The sequence below is a fragment of the Gekko japonicus genome, unplaced genomic scaffold (genome assembly GCF_001447785.1).
Source record: "Gekko japonicus isolate JY-2015 unplaced genomic scaffold, Gekko_japonicus_V1.1 scaffold157, whole genome shotgun sequence".
Lineage (NCBI taxonomy): Eukaryota > Metazoa > Chordata > Lepidosauria > Squamata > Gekkonidae > Gekko > Gekko japonicus.
The window spans coordinates 1672034-1692884 of NW_015168051.1; the positions used below are offsets into that span (position 1 = coordinate 1672034).

General features: G+C 42.5%; 1 protein-coding gene across 2 annotated transcripts; it reads left to right on the forward strand.

The window, feature by feature from the left end:
• The first annotated feature begins 1580 nt into the window (after positions 1–1580).
• On the forward strand, positions 1581–20594 carry SEH1L (SEH1 like nucleoporin). 2 transcript variants are annotated; one of them, XM_015414356.1, is made up of 9 exons: positions 1581–1914; positions 3306–3356; positions 5156–5302; positions 7822–8033; positions 11480–11578; positions 13239–13379; positions 13754–13911; positions 16528–16681; positions 19796–20594. In XM_015414356.1, exons 1-9 carry the CDS (start codon positions 1804–1806, stop codon positions 19983–19985), a joined length of 1263 nt encoding a protein of 420 aa, XP_015269842.1. In that variant the 5' UTR covers positions 1581–1803; the 3' UTR covers positions 19986–20594. The 2 variants fall into 2 exon arrangements, with proteins under 2 accessions (XP_015269842.1, XP_015269843.1); XM_015414357.1 differs by lacking the exon at positions 19796–20594 and adding an exon at positions 18090–18520.
• Positions 20595–20851: the final 257 nt, after the last annotated feature.

Sequence of the window (20851 nt, forward strand, 5' to 3'; positions counted from 1 at the left end):
ACCTTGAAAGAGATAAGGTAAGGAAGGCTCAGTTACAAACACTTGCAGGTCAGAGTGGGCCTGCTAATAGTTATGTTAACCCTTGGGGGAAATCTGGGTGCTTTGCCTCACACCAATGTTGACCCAAAGTGGCTTATAACATTTTTCCTTTCTCCATTTTATCCTTACAAATAACCCTGTGGGGTAGGTTAGGCTGAGAGGAAGTACCTGCCTCAAGGTCACCTGGCAAGCTTCCATGGTAAAGCAGGGATTCAGACCTGACTTTCCCAAATTCTAGTCTCATATCTTAACTACTACTCCATACCAACGTAGTTCCAAGATATTGCCTTTGTTTTACAGCCCAATCTCATGCATGTTTACTTAAAAGTAAGTTCCTCTGATTTCAGTGGCACTTACATGCACAAAAAAGATTGAAACTTTTAATTTTAGGCATGAGTAAACCTCTCTAAACAAAGCTGGGCTTATTCTGTAAAACAAAGGCCCCGGTCACATGGGCCGGATATTGCAGGGGGGAGGCAAGGCTAATTGCCCCGTGCAGTTTTACCACGGGTCCTTCCCTCTAAACAAGGGACCGGAGGGGAATGCCGCACGCCAGCACGATCACACCACGGGAATCTGGAGGCAGCCCGTGGCAAACGTTTACTAGTACCTTGGAGATACTAGTTTTTAAATGCCCATTGTCGGTGGTAAGCCAGGGGTGCGCTCCACTTCCCAGATGTTGGGGTGTGATCGTGCCCGGATAATCCACCCACCTTCCGTGCCTCTCCCGTGACAACTTTGCTGTGTGACCGGGGCCAAAGTTTGGTAAAAAGCATTACATGAAGCATCAACTTCTTTGTCCAATGTAAAAGGAAATTAAATGTTGGGTGCTTCTGACCACAACTAGGCATGTATACTCTCATTGTAAATCTCATTGAGTTCAGCCCTCTGGTAAACAGGTTTAGGATTGTAGCCTCCATTTGCTAGCATCTTGCTAGTGTCTAAGTTTCAGCGGGATCATGCTAGATGGCCTCCACCTCAGAGGGAGAAGCCAAGTACAGAGGTTATCTGTATGTTACTACTTGCATTTGTAAAAAAGGCACCTCTTGCTAGTCCTTGAGCTTTTCCCTTCTATCCCTGCTGAAATAAGAACTCTGGTGAGATTACATACAAATACTTCGGCTCTGTTGAAAACCCACATTCCTTCCCTTTAACAAGCAGTTAGATGCAAAGGGAGATACTTGCTACAATTATTGGCCGAGGGGTGACACGACTTTGCCTGCCTTTTCATGCTTTCCAAACGTTCGAATGGGAAAGCATGAAAGCGGAATCGATTCTTCTGCTCTGCCAGTGGTAGTAACTATCTCCTTACAGCGATTTTTAGGGACACGCCCTGTACAACTCTCAAAGGATTTGCGGACAAAGACCGTTAAGTAGCCGTGTTGGTCTGCAACCCTCTCGTCAACCCGACAGCAAGCACGAACAGAGTGTTGATTCTCTTTTTTTGTTTTTGTCGGCGCGGAACCACTGCGTGGCAAGACCACTTCCCGTCAGCTACTCAGGGGAGCCTCTACCGCTTCCTGAGGGAAAGGAGCAGACGCGCAAGCGCCGAGGAGGATGACGATTGGTTGCCTTCTTTCCAAGGCGAGGCTGCGCGCACAAGGCAATTCACGGCTCATGGTAGCCGAGTGAGCACGCGAGCCCGACAAGGGGGACGGGGGGTTGAGCTGGTGTGCGGCGTTGCGGCTTTCTGTGCGAGAGGAACTCACCGCTCTTTGCTCGTCTTCGGGGAACAAACTCTGCTGCAGTCTCGTGGCTCTCGGGATGTTCGTCGCGCGCAGCATTGCGGCCGATCACCGCGACCTCATCCACGATGTCTCCTTTGATTTCCACGGGCGGCGAATGGCGACCTGCTCCAGTGACCAGAGTGTGAAGGTGCGGGGAAAGGGGGCACCCCCCCCCCCCCCGGGAGGGGCAGGTTTCTTCCGTCTTGGTTTGCGAAACTGCTTAGGCCTCCTCGGGAACGAAAAGTGGATAGCGAGAAGAGTCCCTTGCCTTTTTATGACACTAGTCGCCGCACTCCCCCTTCCAAAATACCTGTTGACCTAGTTCATAGTTTTTAGTAGGCCATATAACTATGTTGTGTGTGGATCGGTCTATGCTGAGTAAGGGTTTACTCTGCGTAACCCTTACTAGTCGTGCTGCGACATCACTTATAAATCAGTATTCTTACAAGGGAAGAAAAATGTCACTTTGTGTTAAAAGGGGTAAAAAAAGAAGGAAGCCTCTGACTTACACAGTTGTTCGAAACGAGCCCCAAGGGGGGTGCCTTTTTAATTCAGATGTTTAGACGGTGATTTTGGTGGCAAAGTCTGAAAACTGTAGTTGATTGTATGAAAATAGAAATACGTAGGTAGCTGTAACAGCAAAATCAGAAAACAAAAGCCAAATAATACTTAAAGCTCCAAAAATGATAAACAGTGGATAGCTTTCTAGTTAACGAGGTTGGATGTTATAGTAATTTAAAAGTAATACATGTGTGATGAGGTATCTAGCATCCCCATAGGTGCATGTAGGTAAGTCAAAGTAGTGGTCCGCCTTCTAAATAAACAAGCATGCACATACTCATCCTTTTAATAAGCATGGCTGTATTGTTGAACAGTTACAGTACTATCGAACTTAAAATTTCTCAGAGTAAACAGATTCGAAAGGCAATACTGGAGAAGCAGTTATGGAGAAGAGCATTGCAGGTTATTATGTAGTTGTACACATTTCACTATGAGCAGTTGTTTACATTAGAATTTTCATATTCAGCTGCTTCCTGCTCCTTTTATGAATGGAATTGTTGTCTATTACATTTTTATTCTTCCTTTAAGAAGCTGTGTATATCTTCTCCATTTTGTAGTTAAAGCATTCCTGAAACGTAGGCTACGCAAGAGTGACTGACCCAAGATTATGTCTGAGTTGGGATTCAAGTTAACATCCAAGGTCCCTTCATAGCATCCATATGGTTTTGTGACATGTTTATGTAACATTCTGTAAAGTAATTATGCAAATTCAAATCAGTCATTTGACTTTGGGGTTATAATTTTCAGCAAGGAAAATACAGCATTCAAAATAATTGGAACCTTATAGATATGTCTAATTCCACTTTAAACTTCAGACTAACTCTCTGCATCTTTATCAGAAGAAAGCTGTACCAAGTTCAGTATGGCTTACTCCTAAGTAAATATGTATAGGATTTCAGCTGGAGTTCTTTTTGGCGTTTTCACAAGCCATAATTTATGGGGTTGTTCCTGTGCATAATTATTTGATTTTTTTAATAGGTATGGGACAAAGGTGAAAATGGAGAGTGGCATTGTACGGCTAGCTGGAAGGTAAGGGTTTGACCCTGGCAATAGCTTGGAGTTACGTAGAATGGTATTAGGGATGAGAAGTCACCATAAAGGGAACATGTTGTGCTTAAAGTGTAATTCTAGTATTGGGGCTCCCTACACATGTTGATTCCTTTATTTTTTTAATGTTGCGGCAGTTTATATAATGATGCATTGAGCCAAAGTGATGGGCTGGAATTTTCAGAGTCTGTCTGAAGTGAAACATATATTTATTTATCACTTAAATTTGCAGCACTCTCCCCTGCGTGCATACAGATTGCGCACATTGCAAATTTCAGTCTTTATTTTCATAATCCAGATCATCATAAATCTGATTGCTAGGGTCAGTTGCCGGATAAATAGGAACACACAGATTTGCTTCACCAGATTTCTGTGAATTACAAAACCTTGGGGGTGGGATGTCTCTGATATCATATTCAACTCTGTAGAAAGCAGATTTTACCTGTTTCAAAGGCTGTAATGGGTGGTTTCAGGTGGGTAGCCAGTGTTGGTCTGAAGCGGCAGAACAAAGTTTGAGTCCACTGTATCTGAAGTAGTGTGCGTGGACATGAAAGCTTATATTTTGAATAAAATTTTGTTGGTCTTAAAGGTGACACTAGGCTCAAATTGTGTTATGATGCGTAGTGTCACAGTATCCTATGCTGCATAGAACTGCAGAGCAGGCAGAAGCCATGTGTATCCCGGACAAGTTATGCCCGCTTCAGAGCTCAGCATTCTCTCTCTTCACCCCAAGTCCTCAGTGCATGCAAAGGGCTGATGAGAGGGGAAGAATGAGTCAATGGCAACTGGCTTGTCAGAGTAGAAAACAAAAAGATTGGTGGAGTGGGAAAAAAATATTAGACTTTACGACCCCTATGCATTTTGCCTCTGCTTTATCAGAGTATAGTATAGGAGCTGGTTGGCCATCATATAAAACAGGATGCTGGACTAGATGGTCCACTGGTCTGATCCAGCATGGCTAGTCATGTTCTTGATATAGCCAGAAAGTTCCCACAGCAGGTAAGCTTCACAGAGGCAGAGTAACCACTCTATATTTGTGAATCCCTGTTCAGTGCTATTGCCTCTTCTTTTCAACATGACATGCAGACATTCTCAAGAAACCCTCTGATTTGATTACTGTCTCTTTCTGGTTACCACCATTGCTTTTGGGAAATCTTTGAAAGAGAAAGGTTACTCTTTAGTTGTTTCAGTGTCTCTTGGCTCTGTAGTCTTTTTTCAGCCTTGCTTCTGTATCCAGCTTTTCTGAATGTCTCTTGCTAGAATAAGATAAGACTCCAGTTGACAAAGGCAGTAGCCCCTAGTAATATACATTTCTTCCTCTGCACAACTTCACAATGGCTGAGTGTGAGTCTATGCCCACTACATAGAAGGCACAAGGAAAGGCAACTGGTGGTACATTTGGTCTGGTCACAACAATTAGGAAATTCTTGGAGTAATGAATGAAACAAAATATAGTAGATAAGAACTACAAATATCTTTTTGCCTCTCTGGCACTCTTATTTAACATATGAGATACATACCCGCAGAGTCCGTGTGGAACATTATGCAAACATGGCCTTAGACCTTATTCATCCATTGAACTGTATAGCTAGTACAAATGTGTTTGTAACATTTTGCTTTGGAAACAAATTTGACAAAATAGGTTCTCTAAAGAGATTGAGGTTTTTTGTTTAATATGTATTGTTATGGCATTTTCCTGTCAAAGCTTGAATAGCTACATAAATTCAAATATTCGGTACTGTAGTGTTTAGTGTGTAAATTCCAAGTTTTTAATCTTACAGACGCACAGTGGCTCTGTGTGGCGTGTGACATGGGCGCATCCAGAGTTTGGACAGGTCTTGGCATCCTGCTCTTTTGACAGAACGGCTGCTGTATGGGAAGAAATAGTAGGAGAATCAAACGATAAACTGCGAGGACAGAGTCATTGGGTAAGGTTTGAAATGTGAATATCTGGTGGGTTTTACACTCATTCCATCTCTGGAATTATTTTGCTGCTGTTGATGAATTGAAAATTTTTTGTGATAACCTGTAAACTTAGGGTTTTTTAAAAATACCAAGTACAAAATGATTCCCTTTTTTAAAGGTGGCAGGCCCTCATACTGATCAGAAAGGTAGCACCAGACACAAAGAACTAAAAGGTTTGTGCTTACAAGGAAAATATGGCTTTCCCACTTCACTCTGTCAAAGTGTGTGTGTATGGGTTGTTGTTTTTTTTGGACCTATCAATGATAATTGGAAAAGGGTCACTGTTTTGATATTCACAGCAAAATAAAGCAAAAGTCCAGTGGCCTCTTAAAGACTAACAGCATTTATTTCTCTGTGTTTTCATGAGTCACAGTTGAATTGTTCAGATATGTGGAGATCAAACTGACATTCTTATTTAAGGGGGGAGATTACAAGAAGGAGAAGAGGAGGAGATTGAGGCAGAGATTGAATTCTGCCATGAACCTTTAAACTCTGTTTAAAGTCTTAAATCATCCTGGCTTAAACAGAGACTTGGATTTCCTTAATAACTACAATCTCTAATAGCTTCACAGGACCCTAGAAATTTTGACTGGCTGTTCTTCACATGTTTCTATAACTTTATATTAGTACCTGTAAATTTTCACTTATCACCTTGCTTATTTGTTCAAACATCATCCATTATTTGTAACTGCTATTCCATTTGAGACTCACGGAGGGCTTGCACCATGTTTTATCTTTTGTAACCCAACCTAAGCCTGCTTTGGCAGGGAGGGCAGGGTATAAAATAAATAAATAAGTCTTATGAGTGGATTCACACTTAACCTTTAAGCCTCTCTTTTTCGCTACACAGATTTATACTTGAAAGGTTCATGGGAAAATTCATTCTCTGCCTTAACTCTCCCCTCCTTCCACCCCAGTTGGCAATCTGCTTTGCTTTCTCTGCATGGGTTTCTCAGAACTGTAGTTCTTCTGGGAACCAGGGGGCGGTGGCGCAGGCAGTTAAGTGCCTGCATTGTAACATCACCGAACAGCCACTATGGCTGTTCGAGTACCAGCTCCCTTCACCCCAGCTCCCGCCTACCCAGCGGTCTCGAAAACAACTTAATTGCAAGTAGGTAAATGGGTACCCACCCTTAGAAGGATGGGGGGCACCCTGTGTGGTTGGTCCAGGACGGCGGCAGCGGCGGCAAAAGGCGACGACGATGACGGCGGCGGCGGAGATCCTGGCGTGGACGGCGGCGGCATGGCGGCAGCAGGCGGGCGCAATCGGGAGCTGTGCAGCAGAACGATCCCTGGTGGCGAAGGAGGAACACACCGACGGCTGCTGTGAAGGTCGAGGGGGCGTGCGCAGGTGCCAAGCACCAGCCCAGCGGAGCCAGAAAGGACAGAGCTGGGCCGGAAGCAGGCGAAGTTGCGCGTCTGGAGGAGCGCACCACCACCGAGCGCCGGAGATAAAGATGCTTCCGCTGGGTCCCGAGTCTCGCCTGACCAAGCCGAACCGCCGACAGAGAGAACATCATGACCACCACAGAGGGGGTGCTGGTAGGAGATCCCTCTCCCCTATACATTGTGTGCCCGTAGTTAGGGACAGAAACGGTGATTAGCACCAGGCAACTTGTAAGCCGCTCAGAGACCCCAACTATGGGATTAGAGCGGGGTATTAAATTGAAAGCATAAATAAATAAATAAATAAATATAATTGAGATCACATTGCTTGCAAGTAGGTGGCAGGAGCACAGAATATATGTTTTTGAACATGGTATTTGGTTTATGCGTAGGGATTTTCCAGCTCTTTCCTATCAGAGGCTGCCATTCCGTCCTTTCCCTGTCTTTCAATTTTTCCTTCAGTTAATTTACAAAGTCCAGTATCTGGGGAGTCCTGTGAGACAGTAGTAATTGTGGGTGGGCCCATTGTGCTGATTTTGTAATGCATGTAACAGCCAACTAGTTTACTCTTTATTTTCTGTCCTTGGCATTTCTCTTGGGCTAGAAAATATTTGGGCTAGAAAATATTTCAGTTGACCCATCTCATAATATCAAATGAGAATACTTCTTTTCCTGCAGAGACAGTTTGGTATCGTGGTTGAGAGAGGTGGAATCTAATCTGGGAAACCAGGTTTGATTCGCTCTCCTCCACATGCAGCCAGCTGGCTGACCTTGGGTCAGTCACAGTTCTCTCAGAGCTCTCTCAGCCCCACCTACCTCACAGGGTGTCTGTTGTGGGGAGAGGAAGGGAAGGAGATTGTAAACTGCTCTGAGATGCCAAGTGGAGGGCAGGGTATAAACCCAACTCTTCTTCTTCATTTTGTATTTTGAAAAATTTCTAATATAAATATTTATTAGTCTGTTTTTATAACATTTTCCCCAACCTAAGGGTGTGTCATCCTGGTTATAAGTTGTTGTATTGTTCGTTGCTGTTCACCAGTATCCAATTTTATTTAATCCATAATTCATCAAGAAATAATGCTGTGTTTTTATTTAGGTGAAGAGGACTACTCTGGTGGACAGTAGGACATCAGTTACAGATGTAAAGTTTGCTCCCAAGCATATGGGTCTTATGTTAGCAACATGTTCAGCAGATGGCGTTGTTAGGATATATGAAGCTCCAGATGTTATGAATCTTAGTCAGTGGTCCCTTCAGCATGAAATCTCATGTAAACTAAGCTGCAGTTGTATTTCGTGGAATCCTTCAAGGTACGTTCTTACTTCCCTTGAGACTCTAGGGTAGTGGTACTCACCCAGCGGCTTGGGAACCATATGTGGCTCTTTGACATACCTCTGTGCTCTGTTACCCTATGTGTCACTTGCCCCATAGCTCAGGAAAGTGGGCAAGGCCCTTGCCTGGAAGGGCTTGTTGTTGGCAGGTGGTTCCCACCTTGAAAAAGCTGCTGCTGAAGGAATGGGTAAACTGCAGGCTTCCTGAGGTGCAGACCTCATCCCAGGGATAGAAGTACATATGCCTCTTTTGGTTGATGGCAACTGTAAATGTTGCTGTCCACAAGTCGCAGAGTGCATACCACTGCTTTAAGGAGTGACCGAAGGGGGAAAGCTTAGAGGGAACACTGGTTGTGACAAAGCTCTAGCGGCTTGGTCTATCAGGGTTACAGGCCTTTTCCTCAGTCTTCATGCACTTATCCTGCTTGTACATCACCAGCTTTACATTCCCCAGTAGCTCTTATACAAAGCCGAACCCTTCTCACCTGAAGTATCTGTTCTGACTACCAAGGTTTTTGTCCATGGCGTCAAGTGACCCCATGCCCCGGTATTTTTTCAGTCGGATCCCGTCAGAGAAGAAATACTCCCCCGGAGCCTCTGTGGTGGCGGCCAGCAGGGACCCCATCATCACTACAGCCAAGCAAAGAAAGCAACGTGAGGTGTGGCGGGGCAGGAAAGAGAAGACAGAATGGGGTTTTGACAGCTCAGTCAAAGCTAGACCAGGGGCCCTGGCACACAGTGGCAGGTTTTACCACTGATTTTGAATCACGTAGACTTGTCCTGTGTCCTTGAAGACGGCAGCATCACAGACAAAGGGCCACACAAGTCATCACGTGATTGAAATTAGTTGGTTCTTAAATATATTTAGGGATGGACAGCCCGAAATGTTCTGGTAGCAATTTCTTTACAGAGGCGCAGATATTTGCAAAACAGAAGTTCTCCTCTCCCACATCAGTAGCCATTTGTGCAAAAGCTACACGGTAGCTACTTCCCCCGGCTTCAACATCAGAAAGCCAGTTGTATCGAGAGCAAGGCTAATGTTGGTTTCCCTTTCACCTTGTGGTGAGGAATTCCAGGATCAGGGGACCTGAGGGCATTATAAATGCTGACGAGAACACCAAATGCTGTTCAACTGTTGCCAACAGCAAACATGTGAAGTGTGGAAGCATTCATTCATCCATACACACACACACACTCCTAAAACCTTGCCCACAAATTAGGTTTCGCAGATCGACATACAGGGATGCAAACACCAGGGTTTCCCACAGCAGATGTGCTCTTGGTAAGACTTGCTACAGTCTCTCTAGTGAGTCACTGCCCCCTGCAGGACAGGATATGCCCTAGCATGAAAAGAGCACAGTACCATTAAAAGCAGAACCTCCTCCCCAAAAGCCAGAAGTTCTCTGTAGGGATTGACATGCACCCGAGAGCAAAAAAACAAGTAATTTGACATTAGCGTCGAACCTGTGGAAGCACCAAGTGCCAGGGCCTTGGCAATGTGGCCGACGTTCTGGATGCCACCATCTGCTATCACCGGCACGCCAAACCTCCGGGCGTATTCAGACACTTTGTACACTGCCGTGGCCTGAGGCCTCCCACATGCCAAGACTAAACACCACAGAGACAAGATAGAGAAAAGAAATAAAAGCGGTCAGTGTTTGGCCCACTGGTCCAACGTATGATTCTTTAAAGATCCCTTCCCCACTCTAGACCCTTAAGATCAAAAAGTGCAAGGCTTTTTTTGGGCTACTCTCTTAAGCACAATAAACCCACAGGAGGGGCATTCTCTAGCTCTTAATTCCACAATGCATCTGGCAGGCATATGAGCTGCTCCAATGACTCCAGGCAGCTTCTCGCATGGCTCAGAGGGCAATAACCCCCATGACACATAACATCCATGCAAACTACTTGTTGATCAATCTTAGGGACTACTGCCCGGTCTGCATGCAGAATCTGACCAGCCACAGTGCTCTCTAGAGAAACCCTGAGAGTAACGAAATGTTTGTGCCTGGCATGAGGACACGAAAACTTGATTGGGAGTCCTTGTCAAGCCAGCAAACCTCCTGACACACAGGATGACCAAAATATAAGGCAACCACCCCCACGGCATCCCATTTACAGTTCGAGATGGGACAGGAAACAGGCATAGGATGTGGGAAAACTCCAAAAGAAAGGATCCTTCAAGTACATGGTCATGTGTCAACAAGGACTGTTTTGTGCCAGTAATTTGTCCTGAGTTTGCTCGTGGTTTCTGTTCATGTAGCAATTCGATATACAGGCTCGAAGTGAGGCACGCTGTACAGCCAGGGTCATGCACAAACTCTTCAAATTGTCCCCCTGAAATGGAATACTCTCTCCCCCATTCACAATTAATTTAAGGCCTTTGCTCCATCGCGGTTAGTACAGTGTACCAAAGAAGACCACGACCATGCAAGATTAGTCATTCAGAGAGTGCAAGCTTCCTGTTGAATGCAGGTTTAGACTCGCTGTCTTGACTGCCAAAGCTAACTCAACACTTCATCAGGAAACAGGAACCCAATATACCATTTTCGTACCAGCTCAGCTGCGGTTCTGCTCTCCTTCCCATTTCTATGGCTCAACATAAGCAGCTCAAGGTGTAGACATGTTTGGCTTATTCTAGGAGAAGTGAAGTTTCAGTTTCACTGAAATCAACTGCATTGAACTGGAACTCAGCCAGCCATGAAATGGGCCTCCCGTGAGAAGGTAAAAACCAGGTGAGCGCTAAAGAGATGGTCTCGCTTTTGCGGAGGCAACATCAAGGCTGCCAAATGGTGGAAGCAGATTTCCCACAATATCAGCCCCAAGCCCAGAGGGCAACACATACACACAACACACGCAGGTCCTCCTGAACTTGGAACCAGTTATGTGGGCCACCAAACTTTAAGATGCAATATACGGAACTATACTGTGGAGACCAGCCCTTTATGAATTAGCATTGTGTGTGTGCGGCGGGGGGGGGGGGGGGAGACATTCATGCTATCCCAAGTCCTCGACACTGAGCCTCACACAAGGAAGACTTGGCTTCCAAAGCAGGGTTTGAATTCAATACAGCACTACTTTTGATTTACAAAGAATAAGAGATACAAAACAGGTAAATCCAATCTTTTCCTGGGCCTGTACATTTCAAAGCCTGTACACCCCCTTTAAGAGAGATGCCTGACTTCAGACCACCCGGGGGGGGGGGGGGGGGGGGGAACGGCGACCAAAGAAGCTTGCATGTTTCTTGTGCAAGGTAAAATTAAAAGAGACACCTTGGAACTAAAAGGAACCTTTGGATGTTACATTCATAGGGCTACCCTTTTAGAGTCATCTGAATTCACTGTGTACACTTGTTTGACAGGTAATAATTTTGGAATTATAGCCTTAAGTGCTCCCTGTAAATATGTTTCATTTTGTAATTGCAGCTGTCGTGCTCATGCTCCTATGATAGCTGTAGGAAGTGATGACAGCAGTCCAAATGTCCTAGCAAAAGTTCAGATTTATGAATACAACGAAAATACCAGGTGAGAGAGAATTTTGTGATGGCCTTAATTGTTTCATAATGCAGTTAGAGGATTGGTTTTTCATAAATGTCAAGTATCAAAGTTTCTGAGGGTTGAAATACTAAAATGTGAGGCTTTAACTTTGTATTGGTTTAATGTCAGACACTAGGATCCAAACAACTGTGAGCAAATTTGGCAGGAAATATTTGAAACTGAAGGTTGTCTCTAAAGACATTTATAATAGTCTGTGGGATACTAGGATCCAAACAACTGTGAGCAAATTTGGCAGAAAATATTTGAAACTGAAGGTTTTCTCTAAAGACTTTTATAATAGTCTGTGGGATAGGAAACTGTTCAAAGAAAGTGAAAAAATCAGCCACCTAAAGCAGTTTGAATCCTGTCCTCTCATCACAGTATTTCCAGAAGGAGCCTCTAATTTTCAGCTGATGATAACAGTGCTGAGTAATACAAACTTCAGTATGGAAGTTAGTCTTACTGCAGAGAGAATAGCCAATTCTAGCACATTCTTATCATGTCAGCAGATTTTGCTGTAAATGTTAAAATATGCACACCATATAGACCTGAATTTTTTTTGCAAATAAAAGCAGAAGTTGATATCTATTTTTTTCTGGTATAAAATACCTATTAACTAATCACTATCTATATATCTAATAGCCAAGTTGCCCCCTCCATGCGGATATCTAAATCCGCACATCGGGGGCACTTAGGGGGCAGAGAGATTTTTCTGCACACTTGGAGTAGTCCCCAGGTGTACAGAAAAATCTGAAAAGTTTAAAAAAACTATACGAGGGATACTTAAATCCCCCCAAAAGTAAAAGAGTGTTCCCTGTGTATGCTGTGGACGTTGTTGCTGCTTTAATTGTAAACTGTCTCGACTCGAGTAGGGCTCTGAACAGGCAACATAGAAATAATATAAATAAACATTAGGTTCTTGGAAATAGGGATGGGCACGAACCGGTTCACAAACCAGAATTCGGCATGAACTTGTCCTGGTTCAGAGCCCCCGAACTGATGCTCAGGGAAGGCGCCTTCCCCAAATATTTACCAGACTTTTGTCTAGTTTGGTTCGGCTGTTCAGGCCATTTAAACCTAACAGCTAAGCAGTGCGAGTCCACAGCTGACCTGTTAGGTTTAAATGGCTGCGAGCCGTTTCACTAGTCGGTTTTACTTCTCCCCGCGTTGCTGGGCGACCGCCCCCTTTCTCCTGGCCATGGCAAGCTGTGCCCTGAGCTGAACCAGAATTTTTAGGTTCGTGCCCATCCCTACTTTGAAAGCTTTTTTCGTTGTAAAGCAAAGAGCTGTTACGGTTAAAATGTATCATTTCAGGACGGCCTGATCCCATCCTTTAGCAGCAGTAATACTTTGCTGACAAAGTTCCTTTATATACTATACTGCAACATGTTCATTTTTTCCCATACTTCCCTATCACGTTAACCCTATTAGATCAGTTGATCGCTTTGGAACATGATATATTAAAGAAAGCCACATCATAGATGTACAGTAATATTGTTAGTGTTAGTTAACTTCCAAGAATTAAAAAGCATTTCTTAAAAAAATTATATGTGAGAATCTAGCAATAATGGGGTGTAATGGAAACTTCTTTCTGGAAGCATTGACATTTTTTGGCTTTTAAATTAAGAGTTTGTCTGTTGTTCCTCAGGAAGTATGCAAAAGCAGAAACTCTTATGACTGTCACAGATCCTGTGCATGATATAGCATTTGCTCCGAACCTGGGGAGGTCCTTTCATATTTTAGCTGTAGCTACCAAAGATGTCCGGATTTTCACACTAAAGCCTATCAGGTGAGTTTTTATAGGAAATATTCAGAACCATCCTAAGCAGGTCTATTCAATGGGGCTTAATTTTGGGAAAGTGTTCTTCAAATTGCACTGATTGTCATGTGTGAGATTTTTGTAAGTTTTTTCTTTGAAGTGTGAAATAAATTGTTCTTAGGGTTACAAATCTATCAAGTTTGTGAATGCCCTGCATACCAAATCCATTGTAATGCCATCATGCAAATGGAAAAGACTACATTCCGTTCAGTGTTCTGCTGTTTAGAATTTTGGAGCTTCTTCCCTATAATAAGTATTTTTAATTAATATAAATGTCTGAGATGCATACATTTTAAGCAGACTGTGCTTTCATGTTCACCACAGAATGCTTGCTTTTTCAATAGAAAAGAACTGACTGCTTCATCCGGACTGACAAAATTCGAAGTTCAGTTAGTGGCTCAGTTTGATAACCATAATTCCCAAGTTTGGCGTGTAAGCTGGAACATTACAGGCACAGTGCTTGCCTCATCAGGAGATGATGGTTGTGTAAGGCTGTGGAAAGGTGAGAGAGCCATGATGTAATGCATAAACATGCCTTTAAAAGCCCTCAGAATTCTCAAAATACAAAATTCTTTTGATGGAACTTCCTGGCAGTGTGTGTTCATTGTCTGCATAATTCTTGATGTATTTCTGCAGTGGTTACAGTCTGACCATAACAGGTGCAGTCAGAAAACCGATTCTCATGAGTAAACAGAAATCTTCAATAGTTTAATTTTTTAAATTGGAATGATTGTGATACTGAAAACGAAATCTAAATAATACACTGGATTATTTTGTCTTGCTACTGTAGAAAGGGGAAATCTACATTCCCAAACTGGTATACAGATCCCATAGATATTTAGGTTTAGTTTGCATGTTCCTTTTTAACCTGTGGATGAGAGAGGCCTTCTCTTATTTTGAATTCTGAGGATGGGAGATTTAGCAGGAAAGCCTTTGGGGCTTTATTGTCTTTTGTGCTCTGTGGATGAAAACTGTCCCACATAAGAACCAATGGTCCATCTAGTCCAGCATCCTGTCTCACACAGTGGCCAGTCAGTTCTCTGAATGGCCAACAACAGGGCATAGAGGCAGAGGCCTTCGCCTGATGTTGCCTCCTGGCTCTGATATTCCAAGGTTTAGTGCCTCTGAATGTGGAGGTTCCCCTCAGTCACCTTGGCTAGTAGCCATTATAGACTTATCCTCCAAGAATCTGTCTAATCCCCTTTTAAAGCTGTTTATTCCTGTGGCCATCACTACATCCTCTGGCAGTGAATTCTATATTTAAATCACTCTCTGTGTAAAATAGTATTTCCTTTTGTCTGTCCTGAACCTACTGCCCATCAGTTTCGTTGGCTGCCCTCAAGTGCTAGTATTTTGGGAGAGGAAGAAAAAATTATCTTTGTGAACTCTCTCCATCCCTTGTATACTTTTATAAACCTCTATCATGTCCCCCCTTAGTTTTCTCTCTCCTAAACTCCTAAAGACCCAGACTCTTCAGCCTTTCCTCATAAGGAAGGTGTTCCAGCTCCCCCAGTCATCTTGCTTGCCCTCCTGTGCACTTTTTCCATCTGAACAATGTCCTTTTTGAGACATGGGGACCAGAACTGTATACAGTATTCCAAATGAGGCCACACCATAGATCTGTACAGGGGTAGTACAATACCAACTGATTTATTCTCAATCCCTTTCCTAATAATCCCTAACATAGAGTTTGCCTTTTTCACTGCCGCCACACCCTGAGTTGACACTTTGATGGAGCTATCCACTACAACCCCAAGATCTTTTTTCCCCTCAGTTTCAGCAAGTTCAGACCCCAGTAGCCTATACTTGAAGTTGGGATATTTTGTCCCAATGTGCATCACTTTACACTTATCAACACTGAACTTCATTTGCTACATTGTCATTCACGTTAACCCAGTTTGTGGAGGTCCTCTTGGAGCTCTTCGCAGTCAGCCTTGGTTTTCACCATCTTGAATAATTTGGTGTCATTTGCAAACTTGGCCACTACACTACTCACCCCCAGTTCCAGATTACTGATGAATAAATTAAATAGTATTGGTCCCAGTACTGATCCTTATGGGACCCCACTGCTTACTTTACTCCATGGTGAGAACTATCTGTTGATTCCTACTCTTTGCTTCCTGTCACTTAACCAGTTTTTAATCCATAAGAGAACCCATCCTCTTATCCCATGACTGCCGCCATGATATGATCGAGGTTTATAAGATTATGCATGGGATAGAGCAGGTCGAGAAAGAGGTACTTTTCTCCCTTTCTCACAATTCAAGAATTCGTGGGCACTCCATGAAATTGCTGAGCGGTCAGGTTAGAACGGATAAAAGGAAGTACTTCTTCACCCAAAGAGTGATTAACACATGGAATTCACTGCCACAGGAGGTGGTGGCGGCTACAAGCATGGACGGCTTCAAGAGGGAACTGGATAAACATATGGAGCAGAGGTCCATCAGTGGCTATTAGCTGCAAGGTATAGATAGGAACTCACAGGCTGGGTCAGGCGATGCACTGTATTCTTGGTGCTTGGGGGGGGGGCAACAGTGGGAGGGCTTCTAGTGTCCTGGCCCCACTGATGGACCTCCTGATGGCACCTGGTATTTTTGACCACTTTGTGACAGAGAGTTGGACTAGATGGGTCATTGGCCTGATCCAACATTGGCTTCTCTTATGTTCTCTTATGCTAAGTTTACTCAGGAGTCTTTGGTGAGATACCGTATCCTTTTGAAAGTCCAAGCATTGATCTGTTGTTGGCTTTTTTCCCTCAGCAATTTTTGACATGAGTTATTTTTTCCTAATGAGGCTAGAGAGGTGAACAGCTGTCAGAATAAATGAGGAGCTACTGCTTTAAAAATAGCTAAATGACTTGAGCAGGCTGAGTTGTTATAGAGCAACAGTGGTTTCTTTTTTCTCTCTGAGAGCATGAGTCCCAGTGATAGTAAGCCACTTAGGAATAGTTATATATGTCGTAACAATTTGCTGCTTGTTTCCTTTGGACAAGCTACGGCAATTTAAAAAAAAGTCTTTAAAGGACAGTATGTTATGACTTCAATATGGAAGCCGAAGTATAGTTTAAGCAAAAGCTGATTTAACTGAGATATGTGCTTGTTGTCCTCCCCCCTCCCAGCTAACTACATGGACAATTGGAAGTGCACTGGAATTCTGAAAGGTAATGGAAGTCCAGTCAACGCTAGTTCCAGTCAGCAGGGAGTTTTTAATGCTCCTTTGGGCACAGCCAATCCAAGTCTCCAGAATTCAGTCAATGGGACATCTGCTGGCAGGTAGAGTGTTTTGTGGTTTAATTCTCCCCCCCCCTCTAAAAATTAGTCTTACTGTCTTGAGTCTCATTTTCATATGTGTATTTATTAGTAAAAATACTCCATCAATAGCTAGCAGGTGGTTCATCTGTTCTAGTCCTGCTAACATTGCTGTGAGATGTATAACAGATGAAACATTTTCTATCAGTTATTATTCATATCCTACAAATGTTGAGACCTTTGAGTACTTCAGAAATATGGTCTGCTTCTTGTTACTCTGTAACACCTTGAAATCACTGATTATTCTGTTGCTCCTCAACCAAGGTCTCTTTGACTTGTCCTCTGCCACTTCCTGAGACTTCTTGGGAGCAAGACCCTCCTTACATCCAGTTCTTCAGCAGTGTTTCACAACCACTTGTGCGCTGAAAGCTACAAAGCCTTTGAGGCCTTTCCCTGCCCTTACAAACTTGACTCTGAAAGGAACCCTGGAATTTGGATGCAATCATACTATTGGCATTCGATGGACTCAACCCGAAGCACATGCTACAGTGTCAGTGTATTTTCCAGGATTTTTGCCACAAAGCATGAAGGCTAGCTTCTGTTTTAAAGTGGTCATGCTTATGTCCTAGTGACAAAGGTACAACTCTTGGTCCCAAGGTTGACAAACTTCACAGTCCTTTTTGCAACTGGGCATTCTAGCTTCCCTTGTTGCAATCTGTGCAACATGATGGTGGTTGGGTAGAGAAAGGGCAGAGAAAGTGTGGCTTGTCAGCTGCTAATCCTTTCTATGTGAAACTCAAAGGCAGCCAGCTATTGAGGACAACTGGCTAACTTTCCTGTTTTGGAGTGTGCCGCAACTGATCTGATCCCCCACCCCATTTATAAAGAAACACTGCACCCAGTAACTGGATGATAAGACTTTACTCCTGTCAGCTAAATGGCAGGTTTGTGTTAAATTGTCCCCTTAAGATGGTAAAACTGTCTTTTTAGATGAAGTAATGAACGCTAGCTCTGCAGTGAGAAAAAGTGAGCATCTGAGATGTTTAGGTTTGTGCAGTTATAGGATTTTCAAACTAAACAAAAAGGGAAAGCAGGACAAAAATGGATATGTTCCAATTAATACCCTCTAGATTTTGTCAGTACAAATGTAAATGCTGACTACTAGAAACACTGGTAGGATACACTACTAGTTAGCATTTTAGGGCTCAGTGTTTAGTACTTTGTTGGTAAACTCTAGTAACACTACTAACATTTTTGAAGATCAAAATCATCATTGTGTTTAACAGGAAAGTAATAAAGTGATTCAAAAGATTAAAACTTAATAAACCTATTAAATACTGCTTTACAGTATTCTTATTGTGCTTATAACCACATGTGTGTCTAAAATTGTGATGCATTTTTCCTTCTTCATTTGTATTATGTCCTTTAACAGAAAGCACAGCTGATACCAAGCTAACTGGAGTAACTTTGCTGTTTTGCTGCTTGTTGCATGCACACAGGAATGGAAAGCGAACTCCTTTTTCCCCTCCCCAACGCCGTTTGATCTCTTCCCAAGACACCAGCAGTCTGCCTACTACTAAATGCAAATCAAAAGGCTCTTTTTAAAAAGCACTGTAGTATGAATTCTACTAGCCAGTACAGTATGATTTTGTTGGAACTGTTGAAAAAAATATCCCTCTTGCAGAGACAGTTTCCCTCCCCCCCAAAAAACTGATGGAGGTGGGAGGGATTAAGAGAGGATTACTATCCTTGTATCCTAAAGTGACAAGAGAGAAAATCCTAGTGCAAAGCCACTGAAGTCAGTTGGTTTTCATTAAATTTCTTCTATTTGGTTGTTCTGCATCTTGAAGTGTTCAATTAGATACCCAACATTACAATTTTGTTAATGAATTTGTAATGCACAAAGAATGCTTAAACAATGTGAACAACATTGTAATTTGATGCATGTACAGTTGGTATTTTACATTTAGTTTGGTATTTTTTCACCTTTAAGTACTATTTCAAAGGGAAAAAATACCATAGTTGACTAGCAGTGCAACCCTATGCGGAGTTGCTCCAGTCAAAGCCTATTGATTTCAGTGGGCTTAGAGTGGAATAATTTTGCATTGTATTGTACTGTTAGAATGATTTTAGCTAATGGCTGCATGTTCCTGGGGCATGATTCCATGGAAGAATAGAACTCCCTCTCATCATAGTATTGTGGTGGTGAACCCCCTCCAAATGAATATTTGCAAGTTGCTCTGGGAATTGTTATCCATTGCTTCAAGCTTTGCATCCTTTGTAATGACTGTGCTTTTGCCCTGAAATAAACTGAAATATCTGGCAGGACATGGCAACATTTGGTAGGACATGGCAAGGAACTACCTTGTTTGACATGTAAACGTAGCTTTTAAAATGTCATGTCTCTAAATTTTACTAGCTTAGCCATATTGCTATGTAATTTTTTCTAAATTTCCAAAGATGAGAAAAATTACAAACTGGTGTCTTTAATATTACGGGTAAGTCTCAAAAAGTGGAGGAGAAAAGAAATGACATGGCATAATTCTTTTAAGTGGTTAATTTAGTAGAGGTTTGGGCTTTTTTCTGATGTTTTCTCCACAAATATGTAAATATGCACGCAGATTGTATTTCAGTAGAAAGGGATTATTTTTTTGTATATTGTGGAAATCTAAGCATTGTAAAAACAACCTGTTTTTACATCTCTTCTAAAAAATGTGCAGTAAAGCTAATCTAAACTGGATGGAAATACAGCCTATGTACATGCATAATTGATGTGTGCCTCTTTCCTGGAAGTGTTACTAAAAGCTATGTTAATGAGTTGCATAGTTTTAAAAAGTGAATAAGCAAAGGTGTTTATAATTGTTAGGAATTAACTTATTCCTTTCTGAAATATATTATCCCATGTGACTGTATTCTTAAGGAACAATTTCCACGCTTCCACAAACAACTTTTTTTTTAATTGGGGACTTTATTTTTGCCATTGTATCTTGTTTTTTTTTTTCTTTTTCAGCATGGATTTACTAAAGCCTTTTTTTCCAGCATGTGTCTCTCCCCTTTGGTTCTCCTTGTATTTACTACTTTTCTCTTTCTTCTGTTTTTTTTTTTTTTTTTTGGTGTTCCTGTCTTAATTGTTTTCAGGTATTTCTTTCCCCCTCTGGATTCCCCACGGGCTGGATCAAGGTGGTCCAGTTATGCCCAGCTCCTACCTCCTCCTCCTCTGATAGAGCACTCTTGTGATGCTGACACTGCCAATCTCCAGTATCCTCACCCTCGCAGACGATATATCTCTCGACCTCTTAACCTGTTACGGGAAAATGAAGGGGTTTAATACACATTTAAAGCTGTCTAAAGGGCCTTATTCAGATGCTTGTTAAAATGCTTCATTTTCTGGCTGCTTCGGTGTTTTGTTTTGTTTTTGCGTGTTCCCACCTGAATTAAGGTTTTGGAAGTCGTGTTTTGAAAACCAAAACATGGTATTTGGAGTCCAACAAGTTACTGTGCTTCCATCAAGGTATTAGCCCTACCATCAGCCCTTTTGAATTATAATGAAACAAACAAGTAGTGCTAATTATGAGTTACCCACACCGACTAATTCAAAATGCTTCCATAATTTTTTTATACTCAGTTGCTTGGGATCTTTGCTCTTTAATGCTTTATGTTGATATCCATCAATTTGGTAATATATCTTTAAACTTAAATTATTCTAGAATGTGAGGGGAAAATATTTTAAATTCTTGAGCACCAGCATCACAGTTGCTAGGTGACAAGATCCTTGAAACTCTTCTAGCACTGGGTATGAGTATTGAAATGGAATACTGAAGTAGAGGACGCTGTTCGTGCTGCATTCTGCAGCAAAACAGAAGTCAAAGGCTTTAGTCACTTTTAAAACTTTTCACCTTCATTCATAACACCATTTACACTACATTGTTTTATAAAATGGGCTAATAAAACACTTTGATAAGTATGTAATGTGTTGTTGTTTTTCTTGAAGTTATATTTATTAACAAACATAGGGAGTTTTGGCTGAAGATTGCTTGCTATTCTTCTGCTACCTGTGATTTACCCTACTCTGCTTGGCCATTGAGCATCTGGAAATGACATCAACCTTGACTCCGACTGGATAGCACAAGGGCTGGAAGCCTCCAGGGCTGCCTTGAGCCCTTTTACCATACCTCTCTAGAGACTGAGAAAGAG